A 21,503-nucleotide genomic window follows, 5' to 3' on the forward strand; every position below is an offset into this window, starting at 1 on the left:
TATATATATATAATACGCATCGGTCGTTTTTCTCGTAAACATTAAGTACTCAATACTTATTCACTATGTGATCGGCCCTGCGATCGTCCTTCACACATTTTCCACAGCGCATACCCATTAAACGTTCGTGGAATTTTACCCATCTTTCCACCTAATAATATAATGAGCTACCTACCATTGTGGTAGCAGAGTTTTAGTTTCGTAGCAGTTACGTATCTAGATAAGTAGAAAAAAAGCTTCAGTGAAGAAGGTCATATAGAAAAACAGTATGTACAAAGTCCTGTACATTGCGCGTTCGCCCGATAGGCGCCTATATTGTCATTTCTTTCATCCTGTTGTTTTTGCTGAGGGTTACCTTTGTAACAAGAATTTTACCTGACCTTACAGCTAATTTTCACTCACCTTTTTCCTCTGTTTCCATGAGTTTTCCATGCGCGCTCAGTCTCTCACTTTTATAATAATCATCATAACAAAGCCAAACATTTTCAGAATTTCATTGCATTCACACACACACATACACACATACACACACAATTAACTATGGCAGCGGTATACACGGCGGGCTAGTTGTTTTCAATGTTAAAAACGCGTCCTTTATATTGCAGTAATTCTACAATTGCCACACCCGACTTTTTGTGTTTTTAATGTTTTTCCTCTTCTTTTTTGTGTTTTTTTCTTTTGCCGTTGTCTCGATATATCAGCAGCGGATGGCAGTGATTGGAATGGACTAAAAAAGTTTTTGTTTTTTACCTTTTTGCTCGCTTACCTATCACTCACATTGGCACACTTTACGGTAGTACACCAAACATTATTATCGAGTCTGTGTATAGAAAACACCGCTGTAGTGGAGGGATCATGGGAAAGAAGTACAAAGATGATTCCATGACGTGGCACCCCCATGATGGTTTAGTGGTCTTTACCTACTAATTTTAAGTACCCGTGGGGTGGTGTTGTGGGTTTGAAACTGGCCCGAAGCCATGTGCTTTAACAACAGTATTAGACGTGAGCTCGAAGCACTTTGAGGTAGACGCCATAAATGACCTCGCCTCCATATCGCTCCATAAGTTACATTTCCTACATAATCTAACTCATTGACAATTCGACAAAACCACATGCAGGCGACACTCATGCACAGGGACCATATAAGAACAGACAATTGAAAATATATGTAAATCTCATTGATGAAATTCTGACACTCAGAAGCGTGCTTGATATTAATCTTCAGGGATGGTCACGATAAATTATGACGTTTGACTATTTAGGTTCTCAAGTTTTGCATTCTCCTATATTCGTTGTCAGACACAATTTCATGGAACTTGTTAACTAGTTCTCCTATTTCTCAGTTTGACTACTTAACTTTTCAATCTCCTCTATTCGCTGTTAAACTTAATTTAATAAAACTTATTAACTAGTTTTGCTACCTCGAGACAGACCCTGCTCGAGTCCTAGGTTATTTTTCTCTTATAGCGTTTCTAATGCACCGATCGAAAGGGTGGACCCATACAGTATTATCATTTCACATCACTCTGCACCAAACGTTCATAGGTTAATAGGCATTTTCAAGTTTTTGCATAATTTCGAATCTAAGGCAAAATAACGTTACTGCACCACCTGTGGTCACTCGGTAGCAAAACCCAATCGATAACGTGAACGACGCCATTCGATGCCGGGATGTCGGCGCGATATAACGGTGAATTATTCACTTCATAGAGTCGTCCTGAAAACATTAAAGGGGCAATAAATCAGCACATGTTTACCTCTAACAGTGCTATCTAATGCAGGATCACACAACAGGTTATCTTAAATATATCTGATCAAACACGACCTTGTGTGTCTGCCTAGATATGCCGCAGACTTATATGGAAATTGGTAGATCGTACTGGGCGATGCGAAATGAGCGAAAGCGTACGCTTTCAAATACGCTTATATCATCGCATTGCTTATCTCCTATCATCGCAATAGTTATGTGCGGACCTACGCAATAGGTCCCAATGTGTGCATATGGCATTCTACACAGAAAAGATTCTGCTGGTATCAGCTGCTGTCAGCCTGCGATAAAACAGTGAGTCTCCCCTTAGAATGTCCGCCATCAACTGTTGTACATCGTATAAACGGAGGTCGCTTTGAAAAACGGACGCGGCGATGTCTATGCTTTACTTGTTCCCGACCAAAAAATTGTACCACAGCGACACGAACAAGTGGGAATACAATAAATATCTACCAGAAAACTATTTTTTTTTCATTTTTTAGCTCGAAATATAACGACGTCGTAGCACTCAGCCGCATTTAGGCCTAAAGACAAACCTATCTCTAAGCTCGCTTTGAAAATTTATGTATGCTTTCCTATTTTGCATTCTCTTCTCTCAAAACTTGTTTTTTTTCTATACTTAGCTGTCCTGGAAACTATTCAAACGGTTTTTGACTATTTATCATTGAACGATATTGGTACGCAACGACTATGCTATTGGTGTCCGTACAACTGGATTGTATGACAGAAGCTTGAGAATTCATCTAGGACGTGCTCGTTCGAGTAAGGTTAGTCATTTGACAGCTCTTGAGCGAGCTTCATCCATATATCTGCATCTATATTAGTTATTTTAAGGTGTCGTTGTTCTGACAGATTTATCAGTCATTGTTCACCGGTGAAGACAGAGAACAAATTATGTCTAAATACTCTGATAATGTTTTGCTCGATTCTTTCGCTTAGCACGCCTCGTGTTCCGCTGCGTTTATGCCTTACTATGAACGACTTTAGCAGATAATAAAAAAAAAAAAGATTAATTAATCGAAAAACACTTACGCCTGCACCCATCGGTGTTAACGCTAACGCGCAGTGGAGTCTTGTTATGCAGCGAAGTCAGATATTGGCCATCACGAAGATTGTGAGAAAAATGGATGCCCTCAGCAGCGTGATAGCGGAGGAACTCCCGGAGAGCGGTTGTGTTTGTTCGAATAACATCGAGTTCGTCCTTCGGCACCTTGGACAGTGCGTCGTTACTCGGTAAGAATAACGTATAACCACCAGGACTGCCCTGCAGTTCCTGATTAAATCCTGTTCCAGCAGCCAGAGTGACGAATCCGTCGTATTTGCCGCAGTCCTGCACCAATGGAATGATGTCCTTGTCAGCTATCGGATGCAAAAATCCGCCAACGATGTGCAGCAGGCCTCCATTCGGTACTGTTATGTCGGCATAGATAACGCGTTGGCCATTGACTGTAACTGTCTAAAAAAACATAAAAATTAAAGATAACTTCAAGCACAATAAATGTTTATTTAGACGTTTTAGAAAATAAACTCAACAAGTGCCCTTATAATAGCTTTTCTGAAAGGCATACATCAGCACTTATTACAGCATCCGTAAAAGGCTTATCTCTTGAGACCAGTTGACGAACGCCTGTTAATAAATGGGCGACAGATGTAATACTACAGGGTTATTTTTACAATATACTCGATTATATTATTAGGCTTTCTTAATTATAGCAAAAAGCGTATAGCGAGGGCCAACTTAAAACAAGCAAAAGATAAAAATAATACATATAGAAAACTGGAAGCTATAATAACAAGACAGCGTAAACGTGCTATAAAGTCTGATATAATACGAATCGAATCCGTTTCATATCAAGTATACCCGTGAGCCATAATTAACGGGTCTCGATCAAAACTCTATCAACTTGCTTGATTTCATTTTATGAAATAACAATTATTATTTAACTAATAATAAATGCTCCGCTGAGGATCATACTTTCATCAAAATGACTACTGCTAATCGCCCGCCTTATAAATCGCATTATATTTGTCCTATAGGCACGATTCTCGCAGCTTTCTGATATAGGTTGTGAATAAATGAAAGACCAAAATGCTCCTTCCTAGCCGGTCGGAAGCAACGTGTTCCGCGCGTTCGAATCATAGAGTGTCCTATCTAGCGAGTATTGTTTAGCAATCGTATTATAATACTTGTTTTTTTTCTAGTGGAATTTCTACGACGGGTTTCTTTACGCGCCAACGTAAACACGCGTATTGCTGAATCAGCTAAGCCGGTATCGGTGTAAAGAGCAATCGCAATCGTGCTAAATTGATCTTAATGGCGCAGTAACAAGCACCTTTTATTGGGTCGATGGTTACGAAGTAACTAATTATCATACAGGACTAGGCGCAATGGGCGGTTCTGAATGTCAGACGGCCGGTTCCCACGTACGAACTGCTGCCAGCCCGCCACGGCCAGCATCACAACTGGATCATAATTTCGGTCGCAGCACATCTATAATATGCTATACAGCATTACGTGTTCAATAACAGATTGAAAATCTCCATTTCCCACTGGTAGAGCACTAGCTGACGCCATTCTTATTATAGTTGCATCAATTACCAAGAGAGGTCGCTTTAAACGTTTTGCTAAATACACCGCCAGCAGAAGCAAGCACTTGCGGAGCATCGAAATAACAATAACGACAACAGCGCCGTTGGCGACATATTTCAAATTTACATCGGCTGAGATCCCTTTGGTCACTAAAGACATCGTCGAATATGCCGCCCATGCTACAATAGCATAATATTACCGTTCATATCGTACACTGTGTAAAAGTACGCTGAATACCCAGCATATCTATAGTGTGTGTACGGCTGACAGGAAAGGCGACAACCTTATAGAACCTGTAAAAAGGCAGGGTAGCCATTAACCGGCGTCTGAAGGCGAAAATGTCTTTGGCCAGGGTCGCCGGCGTAGACGTCCGTTAGACGTTGGTGTTGTCGCGCCAGCAGCAGGGGCATCAGCCAAAGCTCATCTGAACTCTGACGTAACGAGGGCACAAAACCGGCGACATTGTAATGCTGTCTTTTCGCCTTGCCGTAGATACTGCTCGATTATTAACTGAACAGTCTAAAACATTGCGAAGCAGTGGTGGCCGCAGGGACTGACCCTACGCAACGGTTGGAACTTGGCAGTTCTATTTAGACGGCTTAATATCGTCTCAACAATTGGACTTTAAAAATCCCCCTGCATAGTTTAGTTAACCCCACTGCATTGGGACACGTGCGATAACCAGTGGGCAACGGGTCGTACGTGCTATCAAGATGGCAGATGTCGTTCGTCTGATAATTCATGCGATTGAGCATTTATTCAAGTTCAGGCATCACAGAGAGGCCGAACAACATTGTGGCGAGAGTGAAAGCGGTTCGTTACCTCACTTGCACATCGACGTGTACCATGGCATCTGTCACATCAGTTTACCGTCCTGGCCTGTTAAATATAAATAAAGATAAACACGCAGAGACATGGACTCGCTGACGCAGCTCTGCTGCCGTCCGTGTCGCTGGATTGATTAGGGAAATCAAAGAGAGCAAAGATGAGGTTAGCAGTCAATGTTACTGGGCCTTCACAGTCGAAATATATTTCTAGTGCAATCCTGAACACGGCATGGACCGGCAGATAGGCCGAATAAACAGAAATACGCGCCGCCAAAGCAGCTGCAGGGCAAAATAAGACAATTTTTTCAGTCGTATTGTCATGCACCTTGTATCGCGTCGAATAACGGTGGATAGTAAAATAATAAAGAGATTAACAATGAGAATATCAGCTCCAACAGCTCGTCTCAGGCGTTTGTTATCGAGGCGAGCACGTAAACGCTTTTACTGATATTACGAACTAACGGATTTCTTCAATGCTACCAGGCCTTCAATTATATGCCCTTCTGGACACGTGCATCAATGAATGCATATGGACTTATTTATTAAATAATTTCGCGGAGAGACACGTTTTTCTTTTCTCTTTAATACGTGTATGTGTTTATTGTAGACTTTGTCTGTCTGTATAAGGATCCCATAAGCATTCCTCCATAAGTCTATCTAATTGTGTTCTTCTCTTGTTTAATACGAATTAATCTATCATAATGAAAGCGTTCGCGGACCCATGAGCATGCTGATATGGGTACCTCAACGACCTCTAAATGGCGAAGACTGAAAGGAGCATACTCTTCAGTGTTGAGTAGAAATGAAAGGGCGCGTCGTTCTCACGTCCTTGTCTATTATAATCGCCGCGGAGAAATCTTGATAATTATAATAATTATAATATATTCATAACGGGAGCATTTTTCGCAGAACGGGTCACACATGAAGTGTCAAAGCTTAGTATGCTTGCGCCAGCGGCGGTCATTGCCGCCTTGCCGTTACTGAGAAAGTGTTATGATCAAACTTAGCAATAATAATAATATCATATAAATTAATTTTTTTTGCGTAAAACTCAATAAAATTAATCCAGAGTAAATATGTAGATAGAAGGAAATGAAGAAGATTGTGGCTGTTAACTTTAAGCTACCACGCGTGTGATTATGTTGTATGTGGTTTGTAATGTTTATCTTACACTGTTGGAAGTAACTTTCAGATAGGGAACACTTTTTTTCGTCATCAAAGTGAGGCATGGAGACATTTCGACGATCACTCACTCCAACACCAAACAAGAGTTAGTTTTTACCATGGATTAAATGCTGTGTCCCGTTTCCTGTTTGGGTGCCACTTCCAAGACGATATCTATAGTACAATCCACACACGAGCTCCAAGTGGTCACTTCCTTAGATCCCTATTCTAACCACCGCTAGCCAAAAAACACGGATTACGCATAAACCCATTAAGGTGATCAGAAATCATCAGGAAAGAGTTTAAGGAAGCAACGATATTAATGACAATTGTCAACCAAGCTGCTTCTGCTTCTTGTAGAAGCCACTACATGAATAGTCGAAGTAACAGAAGTACTATGTGCTCTGCGAGTAAGCTGACTTGGGACAGGGCAACGCAACTTCTTAACTGAACGATGAATGGCTATGATGTCAGATATCGCCGGCCGCTTCGGAATAGTCGACATTGTTGGTTTATGACAGCGTTTCGAATAGTTTAGTGGTTCCTGAGGGAATCCGATTCTTTTAGGATTGGAAAACCTAACGCAGTGCTGTTTTTTGGTCAGGATTTTTTGATCTGCTAGATGCCATAATTTTGGATGGAGAACGCGTTGCTAAAGCGGGTTCTGCGAAACAGCGGTCGCGGTCATCGTTGCTGTCAAAGGCTATTGAAACCGATTGTGACAGGAAGGCGTATGTGTCTGGCTGCAGCGCAATGTGTGTTTCCTGTTGGAAAGATGTGGAGCCAGAGTCCTGTAAAATAAATACATATTTTCCAACGTGACGTAATAACTGAGTCGGATGGCCTAAAGGTAATAACTCTAAAATTTTACGATCCTAGATGTCTGAAGTCCACCATGTCCGTAAGATTCATATTCATATCGGAAAGAAGGCGATTGTTCTGTTTATTGCCACCAGATAAAACTCTGTAGGTGCAACATGGAGGGAAAGGATTTTGTACTTTAGTGTCTCACCTAGGTAGGAAAACACTTACAAAGCCTTCATTTCAAAGGCCCATTTATGCTGCTCCACTATATAGTATTCGAAGCTACTTATAGCTGAGGATTAGAAATATGATTGCATTTCCTTCGTCTACATAGTAACTCGATAATAGTAGTACGTTGGTGGCTCGAAAAGTCGACACTCTTCAGAGTGGCCGTGCGACGAACTGTCACTTATACGAAGCTTCACTTTTTCGCCAGTCAGCCAAACCGTCAGTTGACGTGGGAAGAACACAAGATGAATTAGGGAGCCGGCGCATCGGATGAAACACGTTTCCCGACGCGTTCCAGCAAATGGATAGCCGCACGGGCTGTATTAAGGACGCTAAAGACAGCTGCGGGAGCAGCTGTCGCCGTAACACTGTGTTAAACAAATACAGCGCAAGGTACTATTTATCGTAATGTAGAAGCAAATATAATGTATAACTTGAGAGTCGACACAAGAGCGGCTGGTTAGAAGGTTACAGCCGCGACGAACGTTCCTCTCATTTATAACGTTTTACTGTATGGAGTGTTCAAAAAGCCAGTGTTGAATTTCCGTGAACAGGGCGGCGTAAAGTGCTTAGCAGATTGTCACTTCTGCCAGCCTACCAACATGAGCTGAGGGACATGTAGAGACAACATTTGCTATGCCTGTCAGCGCTCGTTGTAAAAGTATAGAAGTCTGCTAGATTTCTTTACTTAACAAAGTACTAGCCACGTGTGGTCGTATTGTATGCATGTAAACTAGCCTGAAAAACTCGCTGAGCGGTAGGCTTCTCCCTGACGAGGGTGTCCAATTAATTGAGCGAGTAAACAAGTTACTAATTGGCTATGTGATCACGTACGGGTATGTTACATTTAAGCCACAACGAATCTCTTAATATTATCTTGTTCAGATTTATCGTTATGCCCAATTGGCCTAATGTTTATACTTGATAGATAAGAAGATCCTCATTTGATTGGCCTATCCTTATTCTTTCATGTACTTTGGAACTGTTATATATTTGACTGTAGTAATCTAGGACCTGCCCGCCTGAATACTGCAGCTTTTTAAAAGGTTTACTTTGCTCTAATGTATATAGATTGATCGTTATCGAACGCCATTGTTGGCCTGAAGGCTTTATACACATAATACATGTTAATACTTCCGACTAAAGAATGGAAGTACGATAAATAATCCCAAATCCATTCCAGTTGCATTTCAGCAATGGCGGCAGCTCACGTACGCCTAAAGAAAGACTCGAAGAACAATGAAGTTCCTAAACCCTGTCAGAGAGTGACATTGGTTAAGCTAGATCTATTCCCTAATCTGATTCTCTATGGCTTTGAGATTACATACTTCTTTACGCTGACACCGAATCAGACATTTTCGTCACTTCGACGTGCCCGGTTTTGAGTGTCGGCACACTTGATACAACAGCATTGTATAATATCAAGTATCCACAATGTTTCTTTGACCTTCCGCTGCCATGGACCGATAGGTTAGTCGATCACTGGCAAGGTCCGACCACTTTATGACAGCTTCGATAAGTATTTGCCTGCCGATGCTGTCAGTGGCCTCCTGGGGCGTCCCGGCCTTCTCTGATCGATCCAGAAGTAGCAGCAGCAGCAGCGAAATCTCAGATGTTCTCGGATCTCTGCCACGATCGTCCCCCCTTGAATAGCTCCTTTTCTCGTTAAATTACCGGCCTAATGCTCATTCTTGGCGATCGAAAACGCCAGAGGTATGAAGGGCCGAATCTACGCGGTAGATCTTCCTTGCCTTCTTCTTTTCGTCCTACTTCCCTTAGGATAAAGATCTGAGTAAGCAAGGCACACTGAAGTTCGTATGTGAGATGGCCCGGAGGATAGCGAGCTGGGAAGCGCTCGAAAGAGATGCTGCCTGAGTCCATCCGCGGTCACTGACGGCATCAACGATGTTGGCGGCGTTTGCTAATGTTACTCTTCGACTCAGGGGCATCAACAAAAGCTGGCGAGAAATGCCGTTTTTGGATCTGTAAAAACCGGAGGGTGGTGAGCTGAAGGTAACGATAAACCAGAGCTTATACTTGTGTGGCTGAAAGCTTTCGTGACTGGTTACGTAAGGTATCCATCATCGTAAGTAATCCACAGGCGTTTTGGCACCATTTGCGCCTGAAACAGAGCACGTACGTATGGCCCCACTAACGACATAGGCAAGTCAGTTGCCATCGTCACTGCCCCACAGGCATTCGATGTTTTTGATGCCTATGTCTGCCAATATTTATTCCCGATATGAGCTTTGTTTGTCACGGGACATAGGTAGGTTGTACTAGTGGACGCGATCGCGGTTGACCACCACGCAGCTTCTGTCGGCGTTCAATATCTGATCGTATTGTTATTGATTGTTCTTACACCTAGCTCATCTTCATGCATAAACTAGCGTCTATAGTGTAGTAGATGAGAGTGCGATAGCTTTGAAGCTTGCTCTGCGTAGTGGCTTAATGCTTAGTCTTAGCTACCTGCTTAAAACATAGCTATTGCCGTTAGTCCAAGTGTATGCGTGCGGAAATTTTCATACTTTACAAGAATCCTCTATCGAAATCACGATGTATCGATAAGTAAACGACAATTATGTCGCACTTCCGTAGTGAAACTATAACCTGGCGAACATTCGTTCCTCGGACCATTTTCAGGTGCTCAAATGTGGAATTTCGACGATGCATGGAAAAATCCAGGAAAAATCTTGGCGTCACGCTTTCTGGATTGAAGAGGTCTGAATGCGCACACCAAAGCCCGTACGTGAACGTTTCCAAATGGGTATCTTGTGAGACAAACTAAAATCTCGCTTTTTTTTTTGTAAACAATGTTTATTTGCTTGACGTTTGAATTGTGATTATCGAGTAAATAGATAATATGCGAGCGCATAACCGCTCGGCACGTTTTGCATTTAGTTTGTTACTGATGAAGCAAAGACCTACTTCATCAATATATAAATCGAACATAGACCGACGTCGTTTTCCCTGTGTTTCATATCGTTAATAACAAACTTTGTCGTTGAATTGATTAGTCTCACGATGATTAAGGGTTTATATTGTAAATGCGGATTGCATTCACCCCATATTTAATTTTATAGTTTAAAGATGACAAATCACCAGTGTATGTGATGAGTGTCGACATACCGATGAGACACATAGATGCGACGGAATGAGACGTACATCAGACGATTGAACGAAACGAAGGCCACTGAGTCGTTCAGCTTATGGAACAGACGACTTCGCTTGACCTTTAAAAAAAAGGCCCGACGCATGCTTGGTATAAATGTGTGCACCCGTCAAGCATAATCGAGCTCTAGAATTAGCCAACGAGTTGGCTTGACCACTACTTCTTTCCTTCAACTGAATACGTACTTGAAAAGGCACCTATATAATAAAGCTATTTACGATATACAGGGCAGATAAGAACTGCCACATCTCAAAGCCCTTGCCCTATGTGTCGTAATGGGTGGCTACTTCTGCTTAATGGACGTGTCTATGGCAGACGATTATTATATGCGCGATCGCCAGCTGAATAAGTGCAATCGCCAAACAGACACCGCGAGTGCGGGAGGGCATTTCAACCGTTGTCGCTGTAAGGTTACGAGACGACTTTTGTAAAATGGTAGCAATAACAATTACTGTTGTTATTCCAACGTCTACACACTCAACTAACCAAGGCGTGGCGTTCGTACAAAGCAAATCCTATTCAACAACAGAAGGCAGAAAAACGGTATCACAATTCTATAGCGGGAAGCGGCAGGAGCATCCCGTTTGCTCGGACTGCCCTAAAAGCCATGCGTTGTATGCTGGACAGCGCACCATTTCAGTAGGCGTTGCCGAAAAAACGAGCCAAGCCACTGACTATTTCCAGATCACCTAGCGCTTCTTTCCTTAACATTATTATACACTTCCGTCTCTGGTCATCTTTTTGTCGCATATAGCTAGAATATTACCAAGTAATTATAACTAAGGGTATACGTCACAATGAGCCACGCAACGTTGGTCGAATTTTCATTTCCTTTTGCAACGCTCGACAGGTTGATATACGCGTGTCGAGCAATGTAGAATGGTTAGAAAGTGAAATCGTACGAAGGAATACGTTCTACGCTTTCATTTTCTTTAGGATCAAGCGTATTTTCCAAGAAACCACACTCACCAATTTGATAGTAACGATGACATTAACGCAAGCTCCTGCCGGAAGTAACTGAATTTTCTCAAGGATCGCGTATAAGTATTTTCATTTTTAACATCTTAACAAAGACCTTGCTGTTAAAATGACTGAACACTAGTGACTGTTCAGCGTCTTGAGGGCTCCCGTCATGCCAGTGGTAAATCCGCAGTGAAGTTCGTCTAATGACTAAATGATAAACCTTTAAAAGGAGAAGAAAAATAGACAAATAAATAGATGTTTCTAACAAAACGAGTACTGGATACATTCGATGAAGACGTGTGTGTGTGTGTGTGTGTGTGTGTGTGTGTGTGTGTGTGTGTGTGTGTGTGTGTGTGTGTGTGTGTGTGTGTGTGTGTGTGTGTGTGTGTGTGTGTGTGTGTGTGTGTGTGTGTGTGTGTGTGTGGAGTGTGTGTGTGTGTGTGTGTGTTTACCAGAGATAGCAACGTGAACAATAACGGATCCGGATAGCTTACTCGCATAGAACAAGGAGCAGCTCTGAAAATGATGATGATGATGATGATGTTGTTTCGGTCAATATTAGCAAGCACAAAAACGATATCACGATGCTCTAGCTAACATTGTGCTTAGACGGATATGGCATCGAATAGGTTCACACAGTCAGTGGAGCTGTTGTCAAATCTGATGGAGCATATTTATTATAAGCACCGCTTTTTCTCAGCTCGATTCAGTTCTTAGCTATGACTCGACAACGTCAACGGTAACGACCAACCGTGGCAGTGCTACCGAAAAGTCTACAGAAGGAACGCGAAGAATACCGAAAAACCCAACGTGAGATGATGACAGCGGCGTATGCGAAAGTCGTTTTTTAAAGCCAGCTACCCCACGCAGTAGCCCAAAGGAATTACCTCGTGAACCCTACCGTCAGCAGATGATCAGAGGTGTTGACGGCAGTAGCAGGAGTAGCAGCAGCAGCAGCAGCAGCAACAACAACGACAATCTCGCGCCTTTACAGCGTGTTGGTTTGCCAATTTTTCTCAGTCCACCTACTCCTCCGATTGAACTGTTCCAAGAGCGAAAATAAATCTGAACATATCACCATCGCCAGCCACAACAGCAGCGGCAGCTGCAGTAATAACCAAAAGAAAGAAACACACATACTTGTCTGTGTGTCATTTTCACTCTGGCCATCCGTCCAGACGCATTTTCGAATCAATCAACTCGTCAGCGTTTGGATCGTAGCTATTAGTGGTAACGGAGTCCTCAGTCTCGTTGTCGTCATGCGCTGCGATAGCCATTTACTGATTAAGATATTTGTACACTTAAATCCAGTCCTATAACCACACTTGGCGCTTTCCTTCTCTCGAGATTAGCTTCTATTCGTTCTCTCGTACAATGCGTCAACAATATTTGGTAAAAACACCGGTTCCAAGTTCAGAGCTCAATGCAACCATTATAGTCATCGCCAAGGCTGAATACGCCACCGTCTAGTACGGATCGGTCAGCTGAGCGGTAAGCCTTGATGACAACAGGTACATCGAATGGGTATAACTGTGTATTACCCCGTCTCTCTCTCTCTCTCTCTCTCTCTCTCTCTATATATATATATATATATATCTACAGCGGCAAATATATAATCTGTCAATAAATACTGCAAACGAAACCTGCTTATTATCCACGCACAATCTATGCACATAGATAAATATGTACATAAAAAGTATTAGACAAGGTAAACAACAAAAGCTGAATGAAATGAAACCATTAAAAACTGATCGTGATCTGGCGAATTTAAATGAAAGAGGATAAATATGAGCCAAAAGTATAGATGAATATTACATGCAGTTAGCTTGGTAGCAAAAATTCAACTAGACATGGAGCAGAGATGAAATGTAGAACTTGAATGTGTCGGAAAAGAGTAGATTTGTGACGAAGATGAATAGAGATCTTTCGAAATTCGTATGTAGGGGAGTCTTAATGATGTAAAAACACCACAAGTTGTAAGTTAGATAAGTGCAGCACGTGTCGATTGCAAATTTGGGCTAGAATCTATACAGACGTAAAACGTTTTTGAATCAGCGTTGAGACGACAGTAGTTCAGGTCCCAACCTTGATTACAGAAAAATAATTTCCCACAGATAATACGGTTTTTGGAATCATCTGATACACGTCAAATCTAGGCAAAGAAAAAAGAAGTACCCTGCTTTGGATCTGTAAGTTTCAAGGTTTTACCTTATTTCCTGCATTATTCCCAAGAGTTGTGTAGTATGTGTCGCTGACGAAGCTCTAAGCAACGACGCCTGAGTAATTTAAAAGTTTGCGGCCCAATCTCCAACAGCAGTTGAAAAACAGGTCAAGCTTAAGAATGGCCTCTATATGTTTCGATTATTGGCTACCTCCAAGGGTGAAGATCGAAGGCCAGATAGGGCGAAATATTATCTAAATAAAAAGAACTAAAATCAATATAATATGGTTGGCGATAAACTTTGAAGGTAGCTTACTCCATCATCATGTCCACGTGCATTGAGTACGGCATTCTGGCCGGTTCGGCTGACATACGATCCTCCTTTGCGAAGTTGATCCAGAGAAATTTGTCCGGCTACCAGGTGGTTCGTCAGAGTTCGCATCAGCGAATCGCGATCCTGACGCCAATACGCTAGCAGTTCAGGATTGGTGAACAGTCGAGCCTCGTTTGCCGGCAGGAAAATCGTGTATTGGCCTGTTTTCAACGTATAGAGCAGAAAGGACGCATACCTTAGCATTGATCACTCTTAATCTTAAATACTTTAGGCAAGCGGCAGTTTCGTTTATCATTTAAGTTAACTTAAAAAAAAAAGGTGCACTCTAATAAATCTAGATAACTGCTATTGTTATTATTAATATCTTTATTATTTTCTAGATATGTAACAACATTTGCGGAGTTCTAGTGCTTTCTTTTTGCGGCCTGATAAAGCCTTTTTGTCCACGTTTCTCTTTACGCGTCACTCCTTCTAACGTGCGAGAGCAAGAAGGCAACACTTGATATAGTAAAACGCGCCAGAAAGGAGCGGCCCACTTTGATGACGTAGCAGCCATCAAAGCGATCGCGTACTACCTCTTCCGTCGGCAACGGTGACTCTGTAGGATGTGATGAAACCGATAATTTGGACCGATTGAGGCCAAAGTAACAACAGAGTCAAACAACAACAACCGAAACGACACTTCTTTGGGGCGCTTCTGCTGTTACCAAAGTAACAAGACTGACATAGGCCTGGTTGAAGACTACGAGAGGGACACGAAACCAGCTCGCTCAACGTAGCTATTAGTTGAAGCGCCGTTAAGCTGCTGGGCAGCAGTGGCAGAATCGGCCCTGTCTTTAGCCATCACCATAAGATGCTTGCTCTGAAGTTATTAGGGATCGAAGCAAACACAATGTTTCGTCGTTTTGTCGTTCGATTCTAATCACGAATTTGAGTGGCATTACCCGGACTGAGCGTGGAGGGAACACTGTGACGCCGACCGGAGGAGACCAATAAAGCTATTCAATGTGTAGGAAAAGTATCTGACTAGTTCTTCTCTGAGGTAAGTAACACTGCTTTCCTTATAACGACAGTCATTGACCGATAGTCAAAACAACATATAACACCATCGCCGATGTCCAACGATTGTTCCAGCGTGAACAAACTAAATTTCACCTGATGTTCGCTGTAGAGCCAAAGTTACTTTTGTCGTTTGAGCCATATCGAAGATGGCGTTGTTATTCAATGACAGAGCATGCGGACGAGGCATTATGGCCTATCTTCCCATAGCAGAAAGCTGACAATATGAATATGCGGCAGCAAGCTTCTACGGTACGGCTCGCCAAATCAGGGTCTTGCGAGACGAATGATAGAGTCGAAGACAGATAGTCCAAATGAGAGAGAAAAAAAAAACTGCCATTGCAATATTTGCGTAACAACTGTTCACGACTCCACTTTAAGGTCAGGTTCACTTTAATGGTATACGTGTTAAATGCTAGAAAGAGCTCACTCGATTAGTAATCTGGTCAGCTAAGGCTAAAATGATAGAGGCTACTAAATATACATAGATAACAGCCAATCCAAAAAAGTGTTAATATATTTTTTATGCGAATTAAGAATTATTTTTATATAAACAAATCATATTTTGCTTTGAATGCTCCCTCAGAGCAATCAGATCATGTACACCAGGCACGAACGCCGGCCTCTTAACGACTTGTTTTCATATGGCATCTACCGAACCTCTTCGCCTTTACGCCTCACAGTTCTCTGACGGTGATATAATACATCACTATATGGTTCATGTTGCTTTCGTCTTGTTTCGCTCACAATATGAAGCCGCTTCGCGGGCAGAGCACGCCAACGGATTTAGATAACTCTTAAGTGTACCAAAACGTCGCTAAATGGACGATCGTCAGGTAGCGTCTCTCCTATTGAATGACCGGTTAACGTTTGGCTGACTGCCTCCAGCTGTGGCGGCATCACCGCCACTACAAAGCCCTAAGTGGTTCGTTACTCAGCCGACCGCATGTAGAGAGCGTCGCGCCAACTCAAAACCGGGCAGTTAGTTATTTAGAGGGGCTGCCTATGGAGTGCTTAGTGATATGTACTACACGCTACAAATGGAGTGGCTCGTCTCTATGCGAACCAAACATGTTACATTCGGTTAAACGTACACACCGTCTAGCTACTGCAATAAATCTCGTACGCAGGCAAACACTATGCACGCAAAAACAGCTGGACACACAACGGTCAGTTCCGTCTATGTACTTCACTAATATGCCCTGTGACCTTTCTTGTGAATTCGATAGGGGGGCTACCGCATCGCCCAGATAGCTCAGTCGGTAGAGCGTTAGGCTTTTAACCTAACGGTCCAGGGTTCGAGCCCCTGTCTGGGCGGAATGAATTTTTATTCTTCTTAGCTGATTTCTTAACGCTTATTTGTACAGTGCACTGCGCGAAATAATTATGAGCATTTAGGCTGTTCTAACAGAAATTCGCGATTAAGTTAAATTTGAAAGCGTTTTTCTTTTGTTTTTATCATTTCGTCGTGTAATAATCTTGTGTAGAACTTATGTGAAATTGTCATTGTATACCTGAAAAGTGAACAATTCTGATCAGCGCCGTCTCATTAATTCCCGTTCTCCAATGGGGAATATCGCTCTGTGACAGTTCTACGCCTTTATGGACGTTTGATGCATGTATTCCTTATTAATGTTACTATTTGATGAACATTGCAAATTGTCTGCTTCTTATTTATGACATTGTCTCTGACGATAGTTGAAACAATATTATATAGAACCGACCTGAGCTAACTCCCGCAATGGCAAACCCTCATTAGAAGGTCGTATACGCCCGCCTACATAGCGATACAATGAGAAATTTACAAATGCATTAGCAGGGCCGGGCGTAGTACACTGGCAGCTTGTTCACGCTGCGGGTGTGCTATCGGACTACGGGATCGGCTCGTTGAGGCCCATAATAATATAATAGGGTAAAGTAAATAGAGAATTGGCGCTTACGACGGATTTTCTTATTATTTGGCGTACTTTCTACGTTTGTAACGTAACGATCAGTGTTAGAAAATAGCTATTGAAAGTCTTCAAACACTAATGTCCAGTGATGGCAGGCGTCAGGCAGAGAATTTTCTTAGATTAGGTGAAGGTGTTCGGTCGATGACCGATGACTGCGAGGTTGCCATATACGTAGCGCTCCACATGTGTATCAACACATCGGTACAAATAAGCATTAGCGCTGCCTGATACATGAAATGGGTTTTTCTTTTTTATATCTGGCCGCGCCTAAATTGTGTTCCTCTCTGTTAATATATAATATTAACTACATCATGCCGACGAGCTTCGGGCAGCAAGAATTGAAGTCAAGTGCCCGATCCTTAATCCGCTACAATGTGAACTTCTAGCTTCTCACTCGATAGACGAGTGCATATTCATAATTGCAAACTGGGAAACTCGCTCATCTTTTCAGCAGAAGGTGGTATCAGACAATTTAGTTCCTTTGAAGAAGCTCTTTTTAAAATGAGAGAGTCGTTCGGCATCGTAATCTTCTAGCATTGTTGCCAACAAAGCATAATAGAGTATCTTAGTTAGGTAATTAACAACTTATATATATTCATTAACCAGCGAGTCACTTACCGTCTTGATTTGCTGCAGACAAAATATCAGTGTCGGAAACACCGAATTCGTTGAAAATAAGATCGGCCCGAAGCTCACTAGCGATTTCGCGAAGAGATGAGGTACTTCGCACGGTTGGTCTCGAAGTCGCTGCACAGGTGGCAGCCGAACGTGGCTCGATGACTCCAACACCGGCCTCTTCAGCTGCTGTGGCCTGATGACCTCCGGGTGACACGGTGCCTGAAGGAAATGCGATGTCAAAGGTTAAACTCAGATTTGCACAGCATAAATGTACACTCGTGTGAACGCGATCACCTTTGATTTTATTCAAAGCCGTCTTACCGTACTACATGAGCATGTGACAAATTTATAGTGATGCTCAACTGATGATAAAATAGCAACGTTAACGGCAGCTTTGTGGTTCTATCATTCTACAAACTTCCACCAGACATAATCTTTCTGGCTAGCAAACGTAACCATCTAAATTCATCATAAAAAAGACAAACTTTGTAAATACATTATGTTTGCCGCTAAACATTAAGATTTGGACAAGGGTTACCCCAGCAATGTTCGTTTTGAATATAAAAGTTCCAGGAAGAATTAGTAGTTCCAAAGTGTGATCGTCTGCAAGAATCATAACGATCGTGTATCACTTAGGTTTCATGGGTTTCTTCCACGGCTATTAGAAAATGACTAGACGGACCGCTTGGCGTAGTCCCTGCAACGCTTTTATTAACCAATACAAACAGTTCGTACGTATCATAGTGCTCAACTCTTTTTAGAAGTCTATATATCTAATCAATTATTACGTTTCGACTCATCGTTAACGAGCCACTCGGCTCACGTACAACCGTTGCACCTATTTCAGAGCTCATTATGGCTCAACGATGGTCCTAGAAACGTTTTTTTCGACGCCGTGACAGTTCTAGATTGCTACAGAATTGTTGTTTTATTTGATTATATTGTAATATAAATATTATCTCTAGTGTAAGGCATAGGGCAACGTATTAGGATGAAAAGTTCAAGGCGAGCAGGTATTCTGTGGTATCAGTGGCGGATCGGAATAAGGTATCATTGGTTAGCACGTATTTTGTGAAACCATTATCGTCTCAGCTTAGAGTAGACATAAGTAATTGAAATTTTTCTGCATTGTCCTATTTTAATTAATAAAATGCACAAAGTTTTCATTTTGACCAGCAGTCTCGAAACCCGAGTCTTCTAGAGAACATCACGGATTAACAAGATCGACCATTACGGAGCTAGCCGTCGACACTTAATTAACTCTAGACACACACTGTTCTATATAACAGATTGGCGCGGAACGCAAATTCTCAACTTAGAACTCTTTCAGTCGTTTGCATCTATATAACGTAATAGAGAACTGAGGCTCATCTTGTGCTTTTTCAGCGACTGTGCGTTGCCAAATTCGTTTTTCTCGGAGCTATCATTTTTTTTTATTACTGTTTTTGTTGTTTGTATTTTGTATCAGTCGCAGGGTATTATACTCGTAATGATAGATACGGACATTCATTTCGCCCCTTAGTTCTAACTAACTGGCTCATTCAGCGCTATGGCACCAGTATGCCCTTTCTTTTTGCTCAATTGTTTTCTTGGCTAGGTTTTTTTTAACAACAGTCGCGTCGGCACTAACCATCAACGATTAACGAAGCACAATTGTAGAGTTTGAATATGCAGAACCATCGATTAACACTGCTGGTGCCCAGAAATTGTTTTCTATTAACTGATTAAAATTAACTGGTTAAATGATGGGTCAACGAGCTTGTTACCATGATCTGCCAAAGGGCTGCTCTGATCCGAGTTTCAGAGGATCGGAAGCTAGAATCAACAGAATACGGCTGATATAGCTGCTTTGTAAAGAAAGGGGCAAGAACAATAGCAACGTCGTTATTTGAGAGAGGCGCGCCTTTGCGTGTCTTTACATAGCTATATTTGATTATAATTAAACATGGCAGCGAAGCAGAGCAAAACTTGGTAATCGAAAGACCTCCTAGGAAGATGGTCTTGGTCAACCAAAAGTGGACCATGCACGTACATGAAAGGATTATTGTTAGGAAAAAACTACTGTTCTTTGATGCTAGTGATCAAGGCGATAATTAATGGCAATCGATGAGGATAACTCTAGAATGATGGATGGACATCGCCCGTCTCCTTGAAAGTTTTGAATGTTTCTGCGTTAGCGGCCGATTTAGCCTTTGGTGATCAGGGTATCATAGAATAATGGCATATTTATCGAGGCGCACTCGCACCTCTTTTCGTACTATCTAACAAATGTGCTATAATTAGTAACATTTTGCGCTACTCAGTAGGATAATAGATATTTACCTGGATAATATTCTGTAGAGGGCGCTATGGTAACTGGTCTCGTTACAGGGTAGTCGTCTTCTTCGAATGGCTCAGGTCGTCCATAGCCCCCATTGCCTGCAGGTGGCCTCTGTACTGGCGCAGCGTTCACAGGCTTATAATGCGGAGGTACTTGCTGGGGCGGCTGTGGTTGAATTGGGGATTGAGCATGGTTATACGGTGGAGACTGTGGGCGCGCCGAAACGATGCCTACCGGACGTGGAGTGGCGTCGTGTGCTTTGAACTGTGGCTGCGACGATGGGCGCAATTGGGGCTGAGGAGCCGGTACAGGAGAATGGAACTGAGGAGCTGAAGGAGGTTGACCGTATGACGAAGGTCGGCGGGCAGGGGTGCCGTAACCACGTTCAGATTGTGGCGGAGGCGGAGGTGGAGCTGCGAGGCCAAACTGTGGTTGAGGCTGCTGATTGTATTCTGGCGTTGGTGGGCGATGTGAATTTCCGTAACTGGGTTGAGATGGCGCTGGTGCTGGCGGTTGTTGAGGCCGTGGGGCGGCTCCGTAGCCCGGTTCCGGAAGGTCATCATCATCAAGGTCGGAAGCGCCATATCCGCTGCTACCTGGAGCTTTTACAGGCGGCTGGTTAACAGCTGGCTGGGGAGGTGCGTGATACTGCTGCAGCGGGGGTGAGTGATATTGCTGAGGAACAGGTGGATGATGATACTGATGGCCGTTTTCTGCGCGAGGTCCATGGTAGCTTTGAGGGTTTGGTCGCGGAATTTCTTGTTGAGGTATGTATATCTGGGGTCCTTGTTGAAGCGACTGATGATGTTGAACGGGATTTGGTGCGGCTCCGGGTGGCGGCTGATAGGCTGGTTGAGGACGGTTATAACTTTGCGGATTGGGAATCGGTCGGAATCCACTGTAGATACGAACGCCTCCGGGCTGTACGTCAGCACCTTGATCCGGCAAATAGTTTGGATTGTGCCGATTTGAACTTGGCGGAACGAATTGCTGGGGAGAGGGTCCAGGTAGTGGCCTGCGTGAATGACCTTGAAGACCAAAGCTGCCGTGATTACCTTGCTGGGGACCGAAATTGCTTGGGTTATGATGATTGAACGAGGGTCCACCCTGAGGTCTTCGGAAGTTACTTGCACCTTGGGATCTATGTAATTGTTGTGGACGATTGTCCATATTGAGGATATCCGTAGGAAGCCATACATAAAACGCGTTTGAGGCGCTGTTGCCCTGCTCTGCTAACACTCGCCCAGAACGATCCGTCTTAACATCTGTACTAATTTTCTTAGGATCAATACCCTTTGGTGGCGTCTTAGTGAGCACCTCTTTTTCGGTAACTTTGATCGCTACATCTTTTCCTGTCTTCGGATCCGTCACAATAGGCTTCCAGCTTCCACCCTGTGTTTTAAGAGCATCCTTTGCCTCCACAACCAAACTGCTTAAACACACCGAGCACAGCACAAAAAGCACTGGGGATATACACCAAAAAAAGAGGCCGCGTACGGCCATGGTGGTAGCACGAACGCAGCCGGCGATACAGGAACAGTAT

At 42.9% G+C, this 21,503-nt stretch overlaps 1 protein-coding gene and 1 non-coding gene across 3 annotated transcripts; one reads left to right on the forward strand and one right to left on the reverse strand.

The window, feature by feature from the left end:
* Window positions 1-1,175: 1,175 nt before the first annotated feature.
* Window positions 1,176-21,463, reverse strand: LOC111254619 (uncharacterized). Of its 2 annotated transcripts, none has more exons than XM_022815667.2 (5): window positions 19,963-21,463; window positions 17,641-17,859; window positions 13,994-14,211; window positions 2,801-3,224; window positions 1,176-1,717 (listed from the first exon to the last, which is right to left on the reverse strand). In XM_022815667.2, exons 1-5 carry the CDS (start codon window positions 21,461-21,463, stop codon window positions 1,584-1,586), a joined length of 2,496 nt encoding a protein of 831 aa, XP_022671402.1. In that variant the 3' UTR covers window positions 1,176-1,583. The 2 variants fall into 2 exon arrangements, 1 of the variants encoding a protein (XP_022671402.1); XR_015316878.1 differs by lacking the exon at window positions 1,176-1,717 and adding an exon at window positions 11,523-11,736 and having other exon boundaries at window positions 3,085-3,224.
* TRNAK-UUU (transfer RNA lysine (anticodon UUU)) lies at window positions 16,315-16,387 on the forward strand. Its single transcript has one exon. It is a non-coding gene; the product is annotated as a tRNA-Lys (tRNA).
* Window positions 21,464-21,503: the final 40 nt, after the last annotated feature.

Source organism: Varroa destructor, unplaced genomic scaffold (assembly GCF_002443255.2).
Source record: "Varroa destructor unplaced genomic scaffold, Vdes_3.0 BEIS01000007.1, whole genome shotgun sequence".
Classification (NCBI taxonomy): Eukaryota; Metazoa; Arthropoda; class Arachnida; order Mesostigmata; family Varroidae; genus Varroa; species Varroa destructor.